Here is a 22,636-nt window from a genome sequence, read left to right as displayed (position 1 = left end):
ATTGTCCAAATACCTGAAGCCCTCCCTCCTACACCATCCTTTCAGCCACGTGTTCAACTGCACTCTCTCCCTATTCCTTGCCTCACTGTCACGTGGCACCGGCAACAACCCAGAGATGACGACTCTGTCCGTCCTAGCTTTTAGCTTCCAGCCTAACTCCCTGAGCTCCTGAATGATCGCCCCACCCCTCTTCCTACCTATGTCGTTGGTGCCAACGTGCACCACGACGTCTGGCTGCACACCCTCCCCCTTAAGGATTCTGAAGACACGGTCCAAGATGTCACGGACCCTGGCACCCGGGAGGCAACAAACCATCCGAGAGTCTCGCCCATGTCCACAGAACTGCCTGTCCGTCCCTCTAACTATAGAGTCTCCTATAACTAGCACTCTCCAGTTCTTCCCCTTTCCCTTCTGAGCCTCAGAGCCGGACCTCGTGCCAGAGACCCGGTCACTGCAGCTTACCCCTGCTAGGCCGTCCCCCCCAACAGTATCCAAAGCGGTATACTTATTGTTGAGGGGAGCGACCACAGGGGATCCCTGCACTGCCTGCTTCCTCCCCTTCCCACCTCTAACTGTTACCTAGCTACCTCTGTTCTCTGGCGTAACTATGTCCCTGTAGCTTCTATCCATCACCCTAACATTATGTCTCTTTTTTGCAATATTTAAGTTCAGTGCAACCAAACAATTGAAAATTGACTTCTAAAGGGTTACCAGCAAAGTTTAAAAGAAATGAACTATTCTTCAGTTAATTCTTATTAGATCACAGCTTAAAATCTTATTACCTATTCTGATCACCTTAACTTTGGGTCAAATATAAAAAACTAAAAATGGTTTGAGGTCTCTATTCTGATCATAGTTGGTTGATCTGATTAAAAATGATATTTTTGTTTTACAAATTCAAAATATGAAGCATTTGAAGCTATCCCATCATTTACACAATTCATGGTGGTTTTCTTCAGCAAATTCTTCTTTATTCAAAGTTTGTCAAAAATCTATAATGCAACAGGACCAGGTGTCTGCCGAATCAGTAGTAAAGGCTTAAACTGAAATGCTGATTAGGACCCAGAGTCTGAAATCCCAGTGAGGACTCCATCAGATACTACCATCATAAGATTTTCACTGATCACATTCCCATAAAATTGTATTTATCCTTTGCTGAAAATATTTTGATATATTTTAACATTTACCCTTTCACAAATATTGCCACTAAATATACGCTGATTTTTGGCTTTTCAGAGGAGTGGAAGCTTTCAAAAATCATAATTCTGAGAACAACATGCTCCAAAACTCAAAACATTGGTTACAAAGGAAATACAGAGTTCCTGTAATTCAACAATGTTGTGCACACATCTTGCAGGAGAACAGATTGAAAAATCAGGGATATATTGCAATTGCTTAATATCTGATCTGGATTCACTTGCAACATAGTTTTCTACCGAAAGTGCAAGATTGTGGGAATAGCCCTTTTATTTCATGCACCCTAAACATTAACAACAAAATTGGCAATGGACATCTCATCATCTTATTATGTTGTACATTGTTCTATATTTATAAATTTGGCAGTTTGTCAAAAGATGGCAACATTTATCTTAAAATTAATTTAGATTGCTGAAAGGGTTACAGACTTATCATAAAAGAATTGTAATTGAGGTTTTTGGTTTTAGGAACCCTAAAAGTTCACTGATTTTTCTCAGATATCGGACACATTGAAGAACAGGCAGTTTTAGCAAACTGACATGGGCACAGTCTCACAAGCTTCAGTCTCACTCAACTCCTCAGCCTAAGTGACTCAACATGGACATGTACTCTTAGCATTAGACTGTACATGAACTTTTCCATCTCTTTTCTCCATCTGTTGAAATGTCAACGTTTTTTGTGCCTTCAGCTTGCATGCCAGAGACATGAAAATGGATTCCACGTGGTCGCTTTCTTTTGGATCCTTTGCTGAGGTCTCAAACAAAAGCATATTGTTGGCATCTGCAAACCGGAGTGCTATGTTGGAAGATACTTGTATCTCATTAGTGAGATCACATTTGTTTCCGACCAGGACCCTTGGCACACTGGGTGAAACTGAGTGGCTGTTGCATTCTTGAATCCACGCTTTGAGATTTTCAAAGGAGGCCAGTTTTGTTACATCATATACAAAGACCACAGCATGTACATTTCTGTAGTAATGTTGTACCATACTTTTTCTGAATCGTTCTTGGCCAGCAGTATCCCAGACCTGAATCTGAAAAAGAGAAAGAAATTGTGAATAATTTTCTCTAAATGATCCCCACGTCTAAATTTGAAAGATGTTGCTCATGATGAAACATGAGATACCAGCAACCTTCTAATAGTCAATCTCTAACCATGTGACTGCTTTTATGCGTGACATAATTAAAATATCTGATCTGGATATAATAATAGCGCAATCACATTTCCTTATTTTCAACTTATTGCTTAGAAGAGAGACCAAATTTAGCACCCCCCGTTGTACCAACAGATAGGGAAAGGAAAAGAAAGTCATATATGTAACATGTTAAAATCACATCTTCAAAGAACTTCAAAAGGCAAAAATATTTGGATGCAGTAGAGTTATAGAGACTAACATGGCAGGAATTTTACACTTAGCAAAGATCCAAAATCAACAAAATTGATATAAAAATGAGAATGAAGCACACAGTGGATCTGACAGCATTGGTGGAGAGAAAAACAAAGCTAACATTTCAGATCAATGAACCATCAGTAAAATTGGAAAATGTCAAGTTATGAATAGATTTTAAACAAGTGTTGTGCCAGGGAATGAGATGATCACCCAATTTATTTTAAGTTTCTTTTGGGTGGTACAATAAAACTTCAGCGAGGTTAATACTGTATCTCGCTGCTCTTTGAACATTGCCAAGAAATTACTAACATCATCGCAACACAGCAGAGAATAAGAATTGAACCCATCATCTTCCCCTGCTGATATAAAGTCACCTCACATGGCTATAAAAGAAGTAATTCTCCTTTATGTAGATCTTCCCAAAACATATGAAACCCCTAGCCAAGAGGTGAGATGGCCTTTTCTTCAACTCCCATCTTTACACCTTCAAAATCAAGAATTGGGACAAAGAAACCAAAGTCAGAATTCCTTCCCTATTAATATAGACATCTTGTCACTAGCAAGGTAGTGTTTCCACAATGTTGTGGCATATACTTAAGAAAATGTAAGCTGGTTCTAGCATTTCATGTGTTTCAGCCATTCAACTTCAGTAAACACGTTCTCAAATTCCTGGCATTGAATTGAATAGCCTGTCAACATTCACAGTTTGATTCAAAAACAAAGAATTGTCACTAAGTTGAAACCAGCTGGAATCAGGAATGTAGCACTGGTTGGGAACTGATGTGAAATTCTGTCACAGCATTTTTCTGTATCACCTACCATGTGATTAAAACAAATTCAGGTCACCACTCCTGCAAACATGCCAGTTATTTAAGGATGTCAGACAAGAAAAATACTTTTCTCAATTTCCATATTTTGCAAATTATACTATGGGACATTGGAAAGTAGCCAACATAAAATTGTTCAATTGATGAAGAAGACTAAACCACAGGACTGTACATCTATTAGTTCATACCTAGCTAAGGGCAAAATTAGAAAACATGATACTTCTAAATAAAATTAGTAACCCTTTGGTAATGTGTGAGTTAATTGTAATCTAATTTAAAGAAATTATGAACTTTCAAAACTCATTTGATAAAATTGTTTCATGAGAGGTTTGTTAGAAAGATCTATAGCCAAAACAAATGCAAAAGCGTGCATGGAAAGTTGGTTGATTGTTCATGTATGAGTTATGGTAAATGGGTCTTGCTCAGTTTAAAAATGGCACGCCACAAAAATCCAATTTTGTTTGAGGTATCTGTAGAAAATTTAGACTTGATGGCAAAACACAAAAGCATAAAACTTGCTAAATACACAAAAATGGGAGTTTTGGCAAATAGAGGGGAGTATTAAAAAATACTCCATGAAGTCATAGACTGAATGCATCAGCCATGTTTTCCAAATTTTAGGTGGATCAGTGAAAAGAAATGTGTCTTAGGAGAAATACAATGGAATGGTAAAACAAACTCAACTGATAGAATCGAAGATGCAGATGAGCCTTAAAGAGTTCAAATGTACAATTTGGTGGAAAAGGTAATGCAAGGAGTTAAAATCATCAAAAGTCTGAATTAGATTTTGATAGTGAAGACAGTGAAGACATAATGCTGGATTTATCTAAAACATTCACTGAGTCATAGACATACAGCACGGAAACAGACCCTTCGGTCCAACTCATCTAGATTAGATTAGATTAGATTCCCTACATTAAGGAAACAAGCTCTTCAGCCCATCAAATCCACACTGACCCTCCGAAAAGTAACCTCCCCAGATCCTTTCCCCTACCCTATATTTAACCATAACTAATGCACCTAGCACTATGGACAATTTAGCTTGGCCAATTCACCTGACCTACATATTTTTGGACTGTGGGGCAAAATCAGAGCACCTGGAGAAAACCCACACAGATACGGGGAAAACGTACAAACACCACACAGACAGCAAGGTGGGAATCAAACCTGGGTCCCTGGTGCTGTGAGGCAGCAGTGCTAACCACTGAGCCACCATGCCACCCCAGACATCATCTGAGCCGACCAGACATCTCAATCTGACCAAGTCCCACTTGCCAGCCTTTGGCCCAAATCCCTCTAAATGTTTCCTATCATGTGCCCATCCAGGTGCCTTTTAAATGTTGTAATTGTACCAGCCTCCACCACTTCCTCTGGCAAATCTCATTCCATACATGCATCACCCTCTACATAAAAAAATCACTTCTCGGGTCCTTTTAAAATCTTTCCCCTCTCAGGTTAAACCTATGCCCTTCAGTTTTGGACCATCCCAGCCTAGGAAAAAGATCTTGGCTATTCATCTGATCCATATTCCTCATGATTTTATAAACTTATATAAGGTCACCCCTTAGTCTCTGACACTCAGAGGGGAAAGAAGCCCCAGCCTATTCAGCCTCTCCCTATAGCTCAAGCCCTCCAGTCCCAACAACACCCTTGTAAATGTTTTCTGTGCCCTCTCAAGTTTAACAACATCCTTTCTATAGAAAACCGACCAAAATTGTACGCAGTATTCTAAAAGTGGCCTCGCCAATGTCTTGTATAGCCACGATGCGCTACACTTAGAATAAAATATACAGATTTTGATCTTCGCTAAAGAAAGGAAATTGAAATCATTTAGTACAAGTAGAGATTCAAAAGGTAGGGAAATTTTAGCTATGAGAAATACTGGGTTTGTTTCCACTACAGCAAAAAAAAAGATTTAACAAAGACATATTTAAAAAGTTGTGATTGGGCCAGTGAAGTGTTGCTCTTACTTCTGTTTGAGATATTAATGATGAGAGATCATATTTAAAGTTATACTGTAAAAGTGATCAGGAAAAAGTTATTTTTCCAAATCCAGGGCTGAACACTTCAACTCCCCCTCCCACTCTGCCGAGGACATGCAGGTCTTGGGCCTCCTCCATTGCCACTCCATTACCACCCGACACCTGGAGGAAGAACACCTCATCTTCAGCCTCGGGACCCTCCAACCCCAGGGCATCAATGTGGATTTCACCAGTTTCCTCATTTCCCCTCCCCCCACCTTACCCCAGTTCCAACCTTCCAGCTCAGCACCATCCTCATGACCTGTCCCATCTGTCCATCTTCCTTCTCACCTATCTGCACCACCCTCCCCTCCCACCTACCACCTTTACCCCCACCTCCATCCCCCAATGCACTCTCGGCTACCTTCCCCCCAGGCCCAATCCCAAACACCCCCACCCCCTGAGGCACCCAGCCTCATTCATGATGAAGGGCTTTTGTCCGAAACGTCAATTTTGCTGCTCCTCAGATGCTGCCTGATCTGCTGTGCTTTTCCAGCACAACACACCTGACTCTAATCTCCAGCATCTGCAGTCCTCACTTTTGCCTAATAAAATAATTATCTAGGGGCTTGCTTGAAGCAGAAACTACAGCAGCCTTGTGGAACCAAAGAGTTTTTTTTTCAGATTACCCTCAAACCTCGGAGTCAGATGCCAAAGTCATCAATGAGATTAATGAAGGTTGAACTCTTAGTACGGTCACTGGACATCTTAAATTTAATGCAGTCACTTTATTTATGCACTGAGTACGAGGAATTACTCTTTAGGCCACATGTCGCAAAACTGCTACAAAAAGGACAATTAACAACTCATTTATACTTCATTTATAAGGTTTGAACTACACAAAAGCTTCATAATGTTCTTTGTGCATATCCTATTGATAAATTGAAGGTATGCTCAAAGGTATTGATTTAACTAATCACTTAGCTTTTGTTCCAACCCAGTAACTAACATTTTGTTTACCAAGTTACAAAGTCTCGACTGAAGCTATCACTGTCACCCTGTCCATCTGCTCACCAGGTTACTGAAAACTAGAATTTGCTAATGATCAAGAGACTAGGAAGGTAATCCAAGCTAAAGCAAAACACCAGCAGTACTCAGTGGATCAGTGTCCAAGTAGATGTCAGTCAATATTTCAAATGTTAAGGTATTTCCTTGGGACTCAGCATCTGTAAAATTTCAATTTATGTTTAAACTATAAATAACATTAGGCCCCAAATCATGTTACCAAGCTGCTGGTTTTCCTAGAATATTAACTGTCAGATCTAATGTTCCTTGTGCCATGGAAAATAGACCTCGTAAATGGAGGTGGGCAACCAACCAAAAGGTGGCATCAGTAGAAGACTGCAGGAGTGCATGGGTCTGCTGTGTGACCCATTTACAGCATTCTACTAACAGCAGCTCTGCCAGTAATGTTCAGTAAATAAGAAGACATCAAAACATCTAAAGTTCTCAGAGGAAATCTGAAGTGTTGGGCTGTTGCTACATATACATAGGCAACATTTATTTTATTCCTTCATGCGGTATGGCCATTGCTGACTAGGCCAGCATTTATCTGCATCCTGAAATGCTGCGAAATGTTGGTAGTAAGCTACCATCTCGAAGCTATATCTATATATTGCTCATCCCTAGGAGAATGTTCAGTGTTCCCATGTATCTGCTGCTCTTGTTCATCTAGATGGTCAAAGTCAAAAATCACATGACACCGGGTTATAGGCTAACAGGTTTATTTGATACCACAAGCTTTCAGAGTCCCACTCCTTCTTCAGTTAGCTAGTGAGCGAGTGTCATGTGATTTTTGACTTTGACCATCTAGATGAACAAGAGCAGCAGATACATGGGAACACTGAACATTCTCCTAGGGATGAGCAATATATAGATATATATGCAATAAGATATAATAGCAATCCTGACATTCCATGAGGCAATAATAATAAATAAATAGGTAGATAAATACTGCCATCGGATCAGACTATTGTAGAAAGGCTAAGGCATTGATCTGTTGCTATAAACTAGCACTGATACATTTGTGAAGACTCCAAATATTGTTGTTTGCTGCTCCAAGTTTTAAAAATGACTAATTTTACAGCTCAAAAGCCAAGTATACTACAACTGCACCTTGAAACAATTTCCAAATATGTATTGGCCATTAGTCAATTATCTCAACTTGACAAAAACAGTTCAAGTGGATGGATTTGGAAACTTCAAGTTCTTCTCCTTCTTCACTGATGATTCTTTTTAAAATATTTCACACTGTATAAAATATTTGGGAGATACTGTTGAGATCTGACAACACTACTGCAGAGTGGAGAGCAGACATGACCAGTTATCAAAAGGCAGTCATTTTACTACACACATACCACGTAGTGAATAAATAGAAACATTTGTCAAAAGAATTCATGCAACTACCAGCAGAACAATGCTCTGACAAACAGACCAAAATCAAGTCCATCCTAGTCCATCATCGAAACCTCAACAAGAAAAAGATTCACACAACTGCACACTTCTCTATCCTTTCCAGCCAACATTAGGAAAGCAGCATTTACTAAATGTACAGTGAGACCAGAGAAACCTGTTCATAATTCAAACCTAATAAGGCCCCAGTCTTCGATTAGATTGCACAAACTGAGGAGGGTTTATGTGGTGCAGTGGTGGTGCAGCTTTTGAGTCAAAAGGTCCAGGTTCAAGTCCCACCATCACACATGATTAGATTAGATTCCCTATAGTGTGGAAACAGGCCCTTCAGCCCAATCAGTCCACACCGATCCTCTGAAGAGTAACCCACCCAGATCCATTTCCCTCTGACTCATGCACCTAGAACTGTGAGCAATTTAGCATGGCCAATTCACCTGACCTCCACATCTTTGGACTGTGGGAGGAACCTGAGCACCTGGAGGAAACCCACGCAGACATGGAGAGAATGTACAAACTTCACACAGACAGTCACCCAAGGCTGGAATCAAACCTGGGACCCTGGTGCTGTGAGGCAGCAGTGCTAACCACTGAGCCACCAGGCACCCCATCTGATTAAAACTATAGATACTCAATGAGGAATCATCTTGTATTAGTTGGTGATTATCCAGACTAACTGAAAAACACCTTTTTTTGTGTGTTTATTTACAGGGTGAAGGTATTGCTGGCTCAGTTATCCCAGAGGGTAGTTGACAGTCAACCACATTGCAGTGATCTGAAGTCACATGTAGTTCAAAACAGGTAAAGATGGCGGTTTCCTTCTTTAAAGGACATCAGTAAATCAGAAGGGGTTTTCCCCCAATATTCGACAATGGATTCATCAACATCATGAGACTCTTAATTCCAGATTTTTATTGATTTCAAATTCCACCATCTGCAATGACGGTATTTGAATGCAGGTCTCCAGAATATTACCTGTGACACTGGATTAACATACTAGCAATCACGCCCATACCTCATCCACTTCCTTCCTGCCTCCTACTAAAAAAAACCAACAGGAATGTCATGCTAGGATAAATAACCTCTTACTGACCATCAGCTACATGGTAGGTAGCTACATGGCTACACCTAGGACATATTGGTTATACCATTAGCCACATTTCTTATTATCTTGAGTAGAATTTGTCTGAACTGGGTAAATCAGGGCCAGTGGTTTCTGCTCCACCAGCACTGCCTCAGACAACAGTTAAACCACATAAACAAGCTTAACACTGAGTGATTTTGTTGCTCCTGGTGCTTCTGCATTCAATAACTTTCACCTTGTACATTATCAATACCCCACACTGAGTCCAGAGTAAAACAGAACTCTCATAAGTGTAATATTGAATCTCTCCTTCAGAGTAACCCTGTTCAGTAAATGCAATTAGGTCAATTAACATAAAGCAGTTCCAACTCATCTGCCAGGGCAGCATGTTGATAAGAGAATAAAGAAATAAATTATATTGAACTTGAAGTAAATATAAATCAATATCTAAAAGAGTAGCAAGATGTTTTAACAATAGCTAGACCTCCACATTAAATAATTGTTTGGCCAAAGGGCACTGTGAAGCTTCACACAGGATTGAAAGGTCTGTATTTAAAATTTAATTATCCTGCTCAAGTCCACTTACTTTCCTCTTTCTGGAATCTAGTCACACTATACACATAAGCTTTTAGACATTTGCAAAAGTCAAGTCAGAGAGATCTACTGATGAATTTTCTTCTTGATTAAATAACCTCTTACTGACCATCAGCTACATGGTAGGTAGCTACATGGCTGCACCTAGGACATATTGGCTATACCATTAGCCACATTTCTTATTATCTTGAGTAGAATTTGTCTGAACTGGGTAAATCAGGGCCATTGGTTTCTGCTCCACCAGCACTGCCTCAGACAACAGTTAAACCACATAAACTTTCCTCTTTCTGGAATCTAGTCACACTATACACATAAGCTTTTAGACATTTGCAAAAGTCAAGTCAGAGAGATCTACTGATGAATTTTCTTCTTGATTCCTCAGACAACTGGATTTCTGCTTAGGGTACTGCAGATACAAATTGGAAATTTACCATACAATAACAAAACATCTTAACACAAAACCATGCCTCTGGAAAAAAATGGGTTATTAAACAAAAACAGATTCACTCGCCACAATTATGTAGATTTGGCAAATTCAGCAAAGAAATATGCTGGTGACTAGACTATTGACATTGGCTAATACCTAACTGGTATTATCTTTGAACATCCCTTTCCATCAGAACAATTAATTATTACTTGTCAGTCTGAAACTTTTACTTAACATATGAGGCAATCATGTTTCAGTAAGAAAAGAGCAAGTTCAACTTATCCAAGTGCTTGGTGATGGAATGCCTTACTGATGTAGCAGCAACACATTTACATCAGCAAGGTTATTGGTTCATTCTTGATCTGCATTGAGTAAATAGCTCCCATGGAAATGGTATGGCTGCTCCAACTCCCTACCATGTAGATGCACTATTTACGTATTGGCAGGAGGGAGCATTAAAGCCAAGTCAAAAGCAAAACAATCTCCACAATGGCGTGCTTTCCAAGATAGGTCACTAGATGGTGGTCAGGAACTCAGAATCAGAGATGATAGTTTTCTTTTTACGTAGTTTACCTATTGTTTGTCCCATCATGCAGTTGACATTAACTGAGAATCTCAACACAAAAATAAAACAGCAAGCTTTCCTATGGTACGTGAATAGAGTGGAAAGGAAAAAGAAATTTAACCATTCAGCACAAAGTACAGTCTCTTCCCAGAGTTTACACAATTTTGACTTTTAAAGATGTATCAGTTACAGTGAAAATATGACTGGGGAAAAGAGTAATTTGCTATATGAACAGTGCAATGGATAGAACAGAGTACAGTGACAAATAATAATAGATCCAAAAACATAAATTGCTGGAGAGATTTAGCAGGTCTGGCAGCACTGTGGGAAGAAAGCAGAGTTAATATTTCAAGTCCAGTGACTCTTTATCAGAACTGTTAGTAGTTAGGAAAATATAATATTTGTGCTGAAGTTGAGGTTGGGAGAGTGTGTAGGAGTGAGAGTTAAATGAATAGGTGGAGATGGACCCCAGAGACAGAGAGTATGGTAGAACAGGTTAAAGAAGATAATTATGGTTAGGAAGCCAGGACAGAAAAAATGCTGAATAAGTTATAATAAGACCAAAGAATAGGAGAAAAATGGGTGAACTGTACTGAATGCAACCCATATAATATCTCAAACCATATAGAGTCATAGAGTCATAGAGATGTACAGCATGGAAGCAGACCATTCGGTCCAACTCGTCCATGCCAACCAGATATCCCAACCCAATCTAGTCCCACCTGCCAGCACCCGACCAATATCCCTCCAAACCCTTCCTATTCATATATCCATCCAAATGCCTTTTAAATGTTGCAATTGTACCAGCTTCCACCACTTCCTCTGGTCGCTCATTCCATACACATACCTTCCTCTGCGTGAAAAAGTTGCCCCTTAGGTCTCTTTTATATCTTTCCCCTCTCAGACCTCGGTGTAGGTGAGAATGGGTAACTGTGGTAAAAGCAACCAGTGTCATAACAGTGGGGTGGGTGTGGGGGTGGATAAAAATATGGAAGGAAGAAATCATGCTCTGAAGTTATTGAACTTGACGTTGAGTCCTAGAGGTTGCAAGGTCTACAAGTCAAAAGTTAGATGTTCTTCAACTTTGCACTGAGGCTGGCTGGAACACTGCAACAGGTCTGTGACAGAAATGGGAACATGGTGGTGTGGTAAAGTGACAGGCAACTGGAAGCTCAGGGTCACTTTAGTGGACAGACTGTAGGTGTACTACAAAGTGGGGTCACCCACTCTATATTTCATCTCCCTGACGTAGAGACCACATTGTAACAGTGAATGCAGTAGACTGGATTGACTGAGTACTTTGCCTGCTTCTCCTAAAAGGTGTGTCTGGGACCTTGGATGGTGAGGAGGTAAACAGGCAGGTATTACACCTTCTGTGATTGCGTGGGAGGGTGCAGTGGGAGCGTGTGGAGTTGCAGGGGATGGAGGAGGAGTGTACCAGAATGACCGGAAGAGAACAGACCCTACAAAATGCTGACAAAGGAGGGGAGGGAATAGTATGTCTAGTTGTGGCATCCTGTTGGAGTTGATGGAAATGGTGGCTTATAGTCCTTTGCATGTAGAGGCTGGTGGGGTAATAAGTGATAAACAGGAGAACCTTAACATTGTTACGGGAGTGAGGGGAAAGGGTGAGGGCAGAGCTGGGGGAGATGGGTCAAACACAGCTAAGAGTCCTGTCTTGACCACAGTAGCAGGGAATCCTCAGTTGAGGAAAAAGGTGGGCATTTTTGAGGACCCCTGCAAAAGGTGGCATTATCAGACAAGATGCGATGGAGATAGAGAAACTAGGAGAATTGGATGGAATCCTTACAGGAAGCAGGGTGTGAGAATGTTAAGAGGTCAACCACCTGAGCTCCAGCACCTATCTGCAGGAATTCCTCAGCATAGAATCTTCAGTCCAATCATCTTTGGTTGACATATCCCTCCATCATAAGTTCAGCAGTGGGCATGTTTGTTGATGATTACACACTGTTCAACACCATTCGCAGCCCACACCCCAGGAATATATTTTTTAAAAATCTACAGGTACATGTTAAACAAAAGCTGGTAGACCATATGCTAACAAGGCCTGGTGTGTGTGGTAGCAGACTTGGACATGGGGAGTTCAGATCCTAAAACTGTTGAACTTGATATTGAGTCCGGAGGGCTGAGGGTTCCCCAAGCTGAAACTGAGGTGCTGTTCTTCCAGCTTGTGCTGAGCTTTGCGGAACACTGCAGCAAGCCTGAGACAGAGATGTTGGCCAGGGAACAGGGTGGGGTGTTAAAGTGGTTTCATCTGGAAGTTCAAGGTTTTTTTTGTGGAATGTAGATGTTCTGTGAAGTGGTCACCCAGTCTACACTTCGTTTCCCCAGTGTAGAGGAGACCACATTGTGAGCAGCGAATACAGTAGACTAGATTGTGAAAAGTGCAAGTGAAATGCTACTTCACCTGGTAGGTATGTTTGGGCCTTTAGATACTGAGGAGGAGGGAGGTAAATGGGCAGGTGTTACACTTTCAGCTGTTGCAAGGAAAGATGCCGTGTGGCTGTCGGGGAGGGGGGTAGTGGAGTTTGTTGGGAGTGAAGGAAGAGTGGACCAGGGTGTCCTGGAGGGAAAAACCTCTGCAGAAATTCCACAATTCCCTTCTTACACCTCTTCACTATTGGTCATTCAAGCAGCCAACACATTAATTCTTTGGACCATGTCACATTTCAGGAAGAAAAGGGAGGCTTGTTATCATAGATGTGATGAATATCTCACCTAGCCGCAGGGTAAAAACAAATGATATCACCTTAGCTAGTTGTCCTTTAATTAGAGTTTACAGTAGAATTTCTCCCCTCCTGCGCACACCCATCATTCTTGTACTAATCATCTTGGATGCAGCTACACATTGGAGCAGGTCATAAGCATCCAAGGATGGCCCAATATCTCAGAACCAATCTGCAGTGCATTGAGTTGGTGGCATGCATGTTCAATGAACTACCAACTTATAGAAATATCATATTACAGCTTCTTTAGTCACTCAAGTAATCAACCAGAAATGTCCTAAGTAATTTGTGATCTTAGTTTATTTATAAGAGAATACTAATGGAACAATAATTGGCCTCAATTTCCTGAACCGAAAGAATGAAAACTTCAGCATTCCCATTTCTGCTCATTATCCAGCAACCCTTGATCAGAGAGCATTTATAATCATGCATCAGAAGGAAAGCAGGTTTGGGTATCTCAGGAAGGCTCCTCGCGATCATAACACTAGCACTTGCTGCAAAGCCCTACACATGAATAACAATCACTGGGCTAATGGAACCGTAAGCCAATATCTGTGGAAGAGAAACAGAGCTGACAAGGTGACTGACGAACAGAAAGTGATTGTTGAAAAGCATAGAATAAATGCTGTGGTCAATTATAGATCTGTGGTCTAAGTCAATGCCTCACTCCAACACTTATGAAACAAGCATTGTGGAAATGTAGCTGAGCATGTTCAATCGAAAGATAGCAGGATCCCAACAGAACAAAGCAAAGGAGTCCAAATAGCAGATGAAAGTTAGAATGTAGAGTGCGAGGTGGTGCATTTCAGCAAAAGCAATTATTTGGAGTAATCTAGACATAATGTTTGGGCTATAAAGAGTGTTCCAGGACAGGCAGACCCACACATTGAGTTTTAAAGACAAGGCATTTGAAAAAATTGTTAATAAAGCATATGGGATCTTCATAAATCTTCATAATTAGGGACATTGAGTATAAAAGTGGAAAATTATGCAGAATCTTTATAAAGCTCTGGTTAGGCCACAGTGCTGGTCACCACACTTCAAAGGATGTGAGACCCCTCAGGGGTTGAAGAGAATATTCACTAGAATGGATCTGGGTGTAAGATAGTTTTAGTTACAAATATCCCTGGCTTGCCTGGATCTTTCAGAAGAACAGGCAGGGAAATTTACTTAGATGGGAAGCAAAATGACAGTTTTCTGAGGACAGGTGAAAGCTTTGTTATTAAGTTCTTAGAAATGCTCAGGCAGTTCTGCGTTTCCAACCTTGATGGTCAGAAATCCTTTCCATATTCATTAGCATGTTATTCCTGTTGATTAAAGCCCCAAAGCGCTGGAATTGTATTCCTGGACACAACTTTGTAAGCCAAAAATAGTCAACAAGTGAGGCTATAAACCTGACAGTATTTACTCGATGTGAACCAGCTTCCTCAAAGCTCCCATGCTGTAACACTTGGCTCCTTCAAGGAGATTTTTGGTGCAAGCACTTGTGTGAAGTCTCACCATGGTGTATAGCTTCTAAAAGTGCAGTTGGAGCACTCAGGCATACACAATTTAGCACATCACAGTGCTAGAGGTGAAAGCAGAAAGACCAGGTGTACTAGCCTGCCCAATCACACAGTCACAGTAGCTCTCTCTAGCAAACTTGAGCAAGGCAGGCAAGCATGTCTGAATTCAAAAGGAAGATCAACTTAAAAGGGGCAACAAATTGAGGTATAACATAAAAGAGGGGCAAATAGAAAAAGTTGACACAATGGTGGGACAGCTATGAAGGAATGGAAAGTAATTTAACTTCATGGCCTGATCATGGGGAATAGAGGGAGCAAACTAGGAGGAAGAGCGAGATGAAGGCAATGAGGACAACCAGGAATGGGAGCTGGATATTTTGGGATAAGTTGGTGAAGTGGGAAGGGAGAAAAGGGCGAGGTTGAGTGCTGATATGTGAGTGGGAGCTGGATTAGGGAGAAGGACTGTCCAGGGAGATTATAAATGAGCTGCTATTAATGGGAGGTGTTTGAAGCAGGAAAGACAGGGAAGGGAGAGGAATCAAGAAGGTCATGGAAAGAAATATGGTTAAGGGTACAGAAGTGATTTGAAAGAGGGGTATCGGGGGGAAGAATAAAATGAAAAGTTTACAGCAAGCATTCTGTTACCTCATCTTCTCTAAATAAGTAATCATGGCATGGTATTTATCATGTGCATGGAAAACAATGTTAAGATAAAGTGCACAAATATCTTGCACATACCAGTAACTGGAAAGGGGAAAAGAAATCTTGGATGGTGGAGGATGCACTTCTCCACGTCCAGGAAGCTGCAGAGCTTTCACACATGGCAGCAGCCGCCTGATACAGGGACTAAAGGGTAGGCTGACCGAGTAAAAAAGAAATCACATAGAAAGCAAACATTTCAGCCTGAGTATTTCTTCATAGATGAGGATTTCTGTACCAATTATTGGAATCACTGAACCAGCAGCAAGCTCAGCATAGTTAAGAGTGAAAAAACAAAGAAGGCAAAGGACAAGAAGAGGTGAAGAGCAATGATAGGAAGATCAGAATGGGGCTGAAGGTGACAGCAACATTTAGCTTCCGGGCCACAAGTTCCTTTCAAATTTCGATTACGGACGTGTAAGGGATCACCCGACTGTCAGCCTACAAGTTTAATCATGAAGTTACTAATGCTCTATCCTGGAAAGTAATTCAGTTTAACCCTGTTCACCATGGCCCCAGGCAGCCTAGCTGCCCAAGCAGTTTATTTTTCCATTCATTGTCATGCTCCCCCCTCCACCAGATAGAAGGGGCCATCACCAGCCCACATGTGGCACTCAGTGCTCCCTGGCAGCCAGTCAGATTTCTGAGCAGGAAACAATTTCACTCCCTCAATGTCCAGCCTTTTGTGATAACAGACAACAATTCCTGCAGATGTGTATTTGCTATATTCAGGAAGCAGTTACAATATTTACATTCTCTGTAACTCCCAGTTTCCTGGAATGTTCCCTCCCCCAATACTTCAAACACCAACTCCAGGGCTTACTCATAGATGATCAACCATATCTCCTGAAAACATAACTGATGATCTGACTGGAAGTCCCTTGAACTAATGGTGAGCAGCAATACGATGCTGTCTATGCATTCACTAAGGCCATCAGTGCACAAACAATTGATCTTCTCAAGATATACTCAGCTGGAATATTCCAGTCCTTCCTGGACAGAGTCTCCAGATTAGTGAACGTTTGTAGCATAATGCACAACCAAGCTCAATGATACTGAGAGTTTAGAAAAGGAGGAAATGGAGAACCACCTGACTCCTCAGATGAGGAAAACTGGAATCTGACAGAGATGTTGAGGGAGACAGGGTAGACAGACCAACAAGAACCATTGTACATTGTTTGTTCCCTTTGTACCAATAAATTTCGGTTCAGTTGGATGTGCTATGAGAATTGTGTTTTGTGGGTTCCTAGGAAGACCATGCTTGTATCACCCAACCTTCATTTGCAAGGAATATTCATCTAGCACAGGGACAGAGGGGCTACGCTATGCTGTTTAACTCAAAATATAACGGTGTGCCTTACTTACTACTTACCCAGAGCGTTTCCTCCTCCCAGATCTGAACTGGATGCTACTCGAACAGCACCAACTGAGCTGGTGGAAACCTGCAATGTTATGTTTCCATCTAATCTTCTGGAACTGTTAACCATCTCTACATCATCGGCAAGTTGGGAAATGAGTCTTCCTTCCTCATGGGGAGGTTTGAAATGAAGACATGACCATAGCGCGCTAGTGGCCCTCATTCTCACAGTGATCTGAAGGCTGGCATAGTCATGAAAACAAGTTTCACTGGGTTAGACAATATTTCGTCAGTGGAGAAGGGAAATAGAATTATCACAATGGATGTGCGTTGGTTGATCATGTGAGAACCGAACATGGATAATGCAGTTATCCTAGCGTTTCTTACCTTGATTGTTTCCCCTTCTATATTCACCGGTTTCTCGCGAAAATCTACTCCAATGGTGGCTTCTGTCTTGTCGGGAAACGTTCCCCCACAAAACCTGAAGGTCAGACATGTCTTGCCAACATTGGAGTCCCCGATTACAATAATTTTAAATATCCGCGCTTGCACAGACAGTTCCAAAGACGAATCGTAATCGGTGGAGACCTTCTTCGATCCGAAACCCCTGGAGTCGCCATTCGCCGTCAATTGATTTGCCATAGTGGAACCCGCTTTGTATTACTGACGAAAGTGAAAGAGAAATCTTCACACAAAAACAAAGTCTTCTCACGCTCCAAGAGGAATGAAGAGCCCTTGGCTAGCGGTGAAACCACAACCGGCTGTCAGAAAGATTGAAGATCAAACATTAAATATACAACACTCGGGTCAGGGCTGGGATTGTCAGAATGCAGGGCGAAGCTTGTTGTGTTCAGTTTGATTGGGAAGGATCGGGTTGATGATAAACCTGGTGATGTTATGAGGCAGCTCCCCTGGACATTCCCTCTCGCTGTGAGCGCTGTTGGTTTTTGTGTGTGTGTTGTTTGGTGCTGATTAATGGGGCCACGCAGTAATTGATCAGGTGAAATTGACGCAGTGATGGAGGCAGAGCGCTTACAGCAGGACAAAGCACTGCTCTCAGCACAGGGCATCCGTCACTTAAAGGGCCGGCGGCGTCACGTCAATATAACGTCTCCTTCTTACATGCAAAGCATTCTAAATTAGTGCTCTTCTTCCGTGCAAATAATGTTTTTATTTACCAAAATGTCGTAACTAGTACTGATTCGCTTTCTTCATTTTTCCCATCATGGTGGAGTTCCATACTCGTCCTATGGTGGTCCAGCTAGGTTTCTGTAAATCGTGAAACTGAACTGCGATTGCCACAGGACCTCATTCCACTAAAGCGAGGATTATATGTGCTATGTTCATATCTGAGGTCACTATATCGCCCACCAGTTGATTTTCCAGCCCCCCTTTATTAATCGGGACTTCCAAGGTTATTTGTTGGAATTTCAAAAGGTGCCCCCCGATGGGAGCCCAGATCCAGACGAGGGATTAAATAATTTTCTTCCAGCAGCAAGCAGCTTACATTTGAATATCGCGTTGCATATGGACAATTTACCCAGCCACCGCAGGGGGGCGGGGAGGGAAATGTACACAAAGCCAAAGATGGAGGAGAGATTTTGAGGGACCAAAAGCATGTGTAGGTGGGATGAATTTTCAGGAGGACGTTAAAGGGTAATAAATGACAAGAGGTGTGATCACTTCAGGCAACAAATACATTGAGCTATTTCCTGTTGCTTTAGCTCACTCCTTCATTTTTTAAAGTATTAATATTCCTATAATGACAATCCGTTCAGATAACGTCTGTACAGAGGGAAAATTAGGAATGATATTCCTAGCATTTAGCACTGGATATATTGCCTCATAGCCGAGCACTGGATATATTGCCTCATAGCCATTGGTGTTGCAGAACCATAACATATGGAGTGCACCCAATAACATGGTTCTTCTAATGTTCTCTCCTTCAAAATGGTGCTGTGGCTGACAAGACAGAAATTCTCAATAATAGCCACATGTTTATATTAATGGAGAAATACCAGATGGATCAATTCAGGCCTAATAATATACAAAAGTGAAACCAGTTAACTACAATGATATAACAGCAAAATACTAGAACAAAAGAGTAAGTTATGTGAGTGATAACGGCTGCAAACCATAGGGAGATTCCGAGCCAATATTTCCTTACCATTGGCGCTGGATCTACCTACTGTCAGTGAACGTGGGTCTGCTGATGTGCAACAATATTCTCACGTTAAAAGATATCCCATACCAGGCATCTATCTAGACGCTCCTGAAGGCTTCCTTCGAGAAATGCAACATAGAGGTTAACACATTGAAGACTGTTGTGCAAGAAAAAGTGACTTGAAGGAAAGTCCTGTATGAAGGGACACAACTCTTTGAGAACACCCATCGGCAAGAAGAAATACGAACAGGAACCTGAGAAAGGAATGCTAGCAATTTGAAGGACTAGCTCCACTTCCGGGAAACACCTGCCATTTGTCTGGTTGGGGATGCTGCGGTGGGATTGGATTCATCAGCCACACACGGACCCACAGAAACCCATGCCCAGTGACACGGAATTCCCGAGGTGGACAACCCATACTCGCTAGCTAGTGATTACTGTCGACAGTGAGAAAAACACAAGCTGAAGTATTCAGCAGGGCAAGCTGCATTTGTGAAGGGGAAATGATTACTCAGAGTCAATAGAGAACAATAACATTTCCTTCTTTGTGGATATTGCTTGTTCTGCTAAGTATTTCCAGCATTTTATTAAATGAAACGATATTTGGATGTGTGCATTCAAGTAGGGCCAAGGAGGAGCTTATGCTCGGCAAAGACTACACTGCACCGGCTACTATCACTGCCAACTCCTATCCTAAAAAAACCTTTATTCGGGCAAGGTATTGAAATGTATTTTAAGTGTCAAGATTACCCACTTTTTAAAAAAACCCCAGTATGAAATCATTGCTCGGGTTGAGCTGGGAATATTAAAGTACGATTGCAAAGAAAAAAATGATTGTTGGACTGGATTTCCTTCCGTCAGGCAGTATTTGCTGTTTTGCATTATTTTTTAAGGGAGGAAGAAGACAGTTTCGGGATAGCGACCATGTGGCAAGTTCAGAGACTGAATACCTGCATAAAGCTCGGTGATTGGCCTTTTTTATGAAGCAACTAACGAGTGTGTCTTCACAACGGTCAGACTGAGAAAGTGAGCAAGTTTCAGCCGTGCAGTTTCATAATGGATGTGGGTGGTCTGAAAGTCAGCATTAGGTGCAGCTGTAGAGATATCAACGGTTTGTAAGAAAACAATCACTGCCTAAAACTACGGGGGAAGAGTTTTTGGTTTTGCGCCTGATCAGCTAAGCGTTTTAAGACTCCTAAAACTTCGAAATCTTAATCTGATTTTTATAAGTTTATAAAAGTCATTAAGGTGAAGGCATTTTAAAAATTATAGTTAGTGAAAACAAACCCAGTATATCCAACCTTTATTTAGATTAGATTAGGTTACATTACATTCTTCATACCTAAAATCCCCCATACAAGGCAACATCCTAATAAACCTTTTCTCCAAAGCATCCACATCCTTCCGAAAGTGTGGTGACCTGATCTGTATGTAATATCCCAAGTGTGGCTAACTAAAGCTATATATAGCTGCACTATAACTTGTCTATCCTTACAGTCAATGCCTCTTCCAATGAAGGCAAGCATGCCATTGGCCTTTTTTACTACCTTATTTACCTGCACTGCCACCTTCAGTGACCTATGAACTTACATACCCAGATCCCTCTACATATCAATACCCCTAAGGGTTCTGCCATTCACTGTATAATTTCCAACTTGACCTTCCAAAAAGCGTCACCTCATATTTGTCCAAATTAAACTCCATCTGCCATTTTTCTGCCCAAGCATCCAACTGATCTATATTCTGCTGTATTCTCTGATAATCCTCCTCACAATCCACAACTTCACCAATCTTGATATCATCCACAAACTTACTAATTAGACCAGTTATGTTTTCTTTCAAATTATTTACGTAGACCATCATTATCCACAATCTCCATTCTGAAAAGCATCCTTCCACCAGTACCCTCTGTCTCCTATGATTAAGCCAGTTCTGTATCCATCTTGCCAGATCATGTGACTTCACCTTCACCAGTCTGCTAGGAGGGTCCTTGTCAAAGGCTTTACTGAAGACAAGGTGGACAACATTAACCACTTTTCCCTCATCAATTATCTTTGTCACCTCCTCAAAAAACTTGATCGTTATTGAGGCACAATTTCCCCTGTACAAAACCATGCTGTCTATCACTAATAATTTGCTTCTAAATGTGTATAGACCTTGCTCCTCAGAATTTCATCCAGTAATTTCCTTACAATTTCCCTCGGGTGGGGGAGTCCAGAACTAGAGGGTATAGGTTTAGGTTGAGAGGGAAAAGATATAAAGGAGACCTAAGGGGCAACTTTTTCGTGCAGAGGATGGTACATGTATGGAATGAGCTCCCAGAGGAAGTGGTGGAGGCTGGTAGAATTACGTTTAAAAGGCATTTGGATGGGTATATGAATAGGAAGGTTTTGGAGAGATATGGGCTGGGTGCTGGCAGGTGGGACTAGATTGGGTTGGGATATCTGGTCGGCATGGACGAGTTGGACCGAAGTGTCTGCTTCCGTGCAGTACATCTCTATGACTCTATGACCAAAATGAGACTCTCAGGCCTGTAATTTCCTGGATTATCCCTGCTACCCTTCTTAAACAATGGGACAAAATGGGCTATTCTTCAGTCCTCTGGGATCTCATCTGTGACCAACACCTCTTCCTGTTTAGGAGCAACTTAGCTTAGAAACTCGACATTCTCTTCCCTGAGATCATCCTCCACCAATTCCCCCTCTTTGGTGAATACTGACACAAAGTATTCATTTAAGACCTCGCCTACCTCTTCTGGCTCCACACATAGATTTCCACCTTTGTCCTTGAGTGGGCCAACCCTTTCCCTGGCTACCCTCTTGCTTTTATATATGTATAAAAAGCCTTGGGATTCTCCTTAATCCATTTTTCATGGCCTCTTTAGCCCTTCTAATTCAAGGTCATAACATCCCTGGTCATCCAAGGTTCATGTAACTTGCCCTACCTGTCCTTCATTCTAACAGGAACATGCTGCTGCTGTACTGTCATTTATATTACTCCCACATGTCCGATGTAGATTTACCCTCAAACAGCCACCTCCAATCAAAATTCTTCAGTTAGAACATAGAACATAGAAGAATACAGCGCAGTACAGGCCCTTTGGCCCTCGATGTTGCGCCGATCCAAGCCCACCTAACCTATACTAACCCACTATCCTCCATATACCTATCCAATGCCCACTTAAATGCCCATAAAGAGGGAGAGTCCACCACTGCTACTGGCAGGGCATTCCATGAACTTACGACTCGCTGAGTAAAGAACCTACCCCTAACTTCAGTCCTATATCTACCCCCCCTTAATTTAAAGCTATGCCCCCTTGTAATACCCGACTCCATACGCGGGAAAAGGTTCACACTGTCAACCCTATCTAACCCCCTAATCATCTTGTACACCTCAATCAAGTCACCCCTTAACCTTCTTTTCTCTAATGAAAACAGCCCCAAGTGTCTCAGTCTTTCCTCATACGATCTTCCTTCCATACCAGGCAACATCCTGGTAAACCTCCTCTGCACCTGTTCCAGTGCCTCCACATCCTTCCTATAGTATGGCGACCAAAACTGCACACAATATTCCAGATGCGGCCGCACCAGAGTCTTATACAACTGCATCATGACCTCAGGACTCCGGAACTCAATTCCTCTACCAATAAA

The 22,636-nt window shown here is 41.6% G+C and overlaps 1 protein-coding gene across 1 annotated transcript; it reads right to left on the bottom strand.

The window, feature by feature from the left end:
* Positions 1-374: 374 nt before the first annotated feature.
* rab33a (RAB33A, member RAS oncogene family) lies at positions 375-19,776 on the bottom strand. The gene is made up of 2 exons (XM_043705247.2): positions 17,210-19,776; positions 375-2,230 (listed from the first exon to the last, which is right to left on the bottom strand). Exons 1-2 carry the CDS (start codon positions 17,462-17,464, stop codon positions 1,790-1,792), a joined length of 696 nt encoding a protein of 231 aa, XP_043561182.1. The 5' UTR covers positions 17,465-19,776; the 3' UTR covers positions 375-1,789.
* Positions 19,777-22,636: the final 2,860 nt, after the last annotated feature.

This window comes from Chiloscyllium plagiosum, unplaced genomic scaffold, assembly GCF_037043375.1.
Source record: "Chiloscyllium plagiosum isolate Xiang-an unplaced genomic scaffold, Cpla_swu_hap1 HiC_scaffold_11, whole genome shotgun sequence".
Lineage (NCBI taxonomy): Eukaryota > Metazoa > Chordata > Chondrichthyes > Orectolobiformes > Hemiscylliidae > Chiloscyllium > Chiloscyllium plagiosum.
Note: the sequence above shows the minus strand (reverse complement) of the source record. Positions and strands in the feature narration are given on the sequence as shown.

Bases quoted from the DNA above. Each gene is read 5' to 3' on its own strand.
- rab33a (XM_043705247.2), bottom strand. From the start codon at position 17,464: ATGGCAAATCAATTGACGGCGAATGGCGACTCCAGGGGTTTCGGATCG. The intron at 2,231-17,209 runs GTAAGAAACGCT...TCTCTTTTTCAG, and splicing joins TAGAAGGGGAAACAATCAAG to ATTCAGGTCTGGGATACTGC.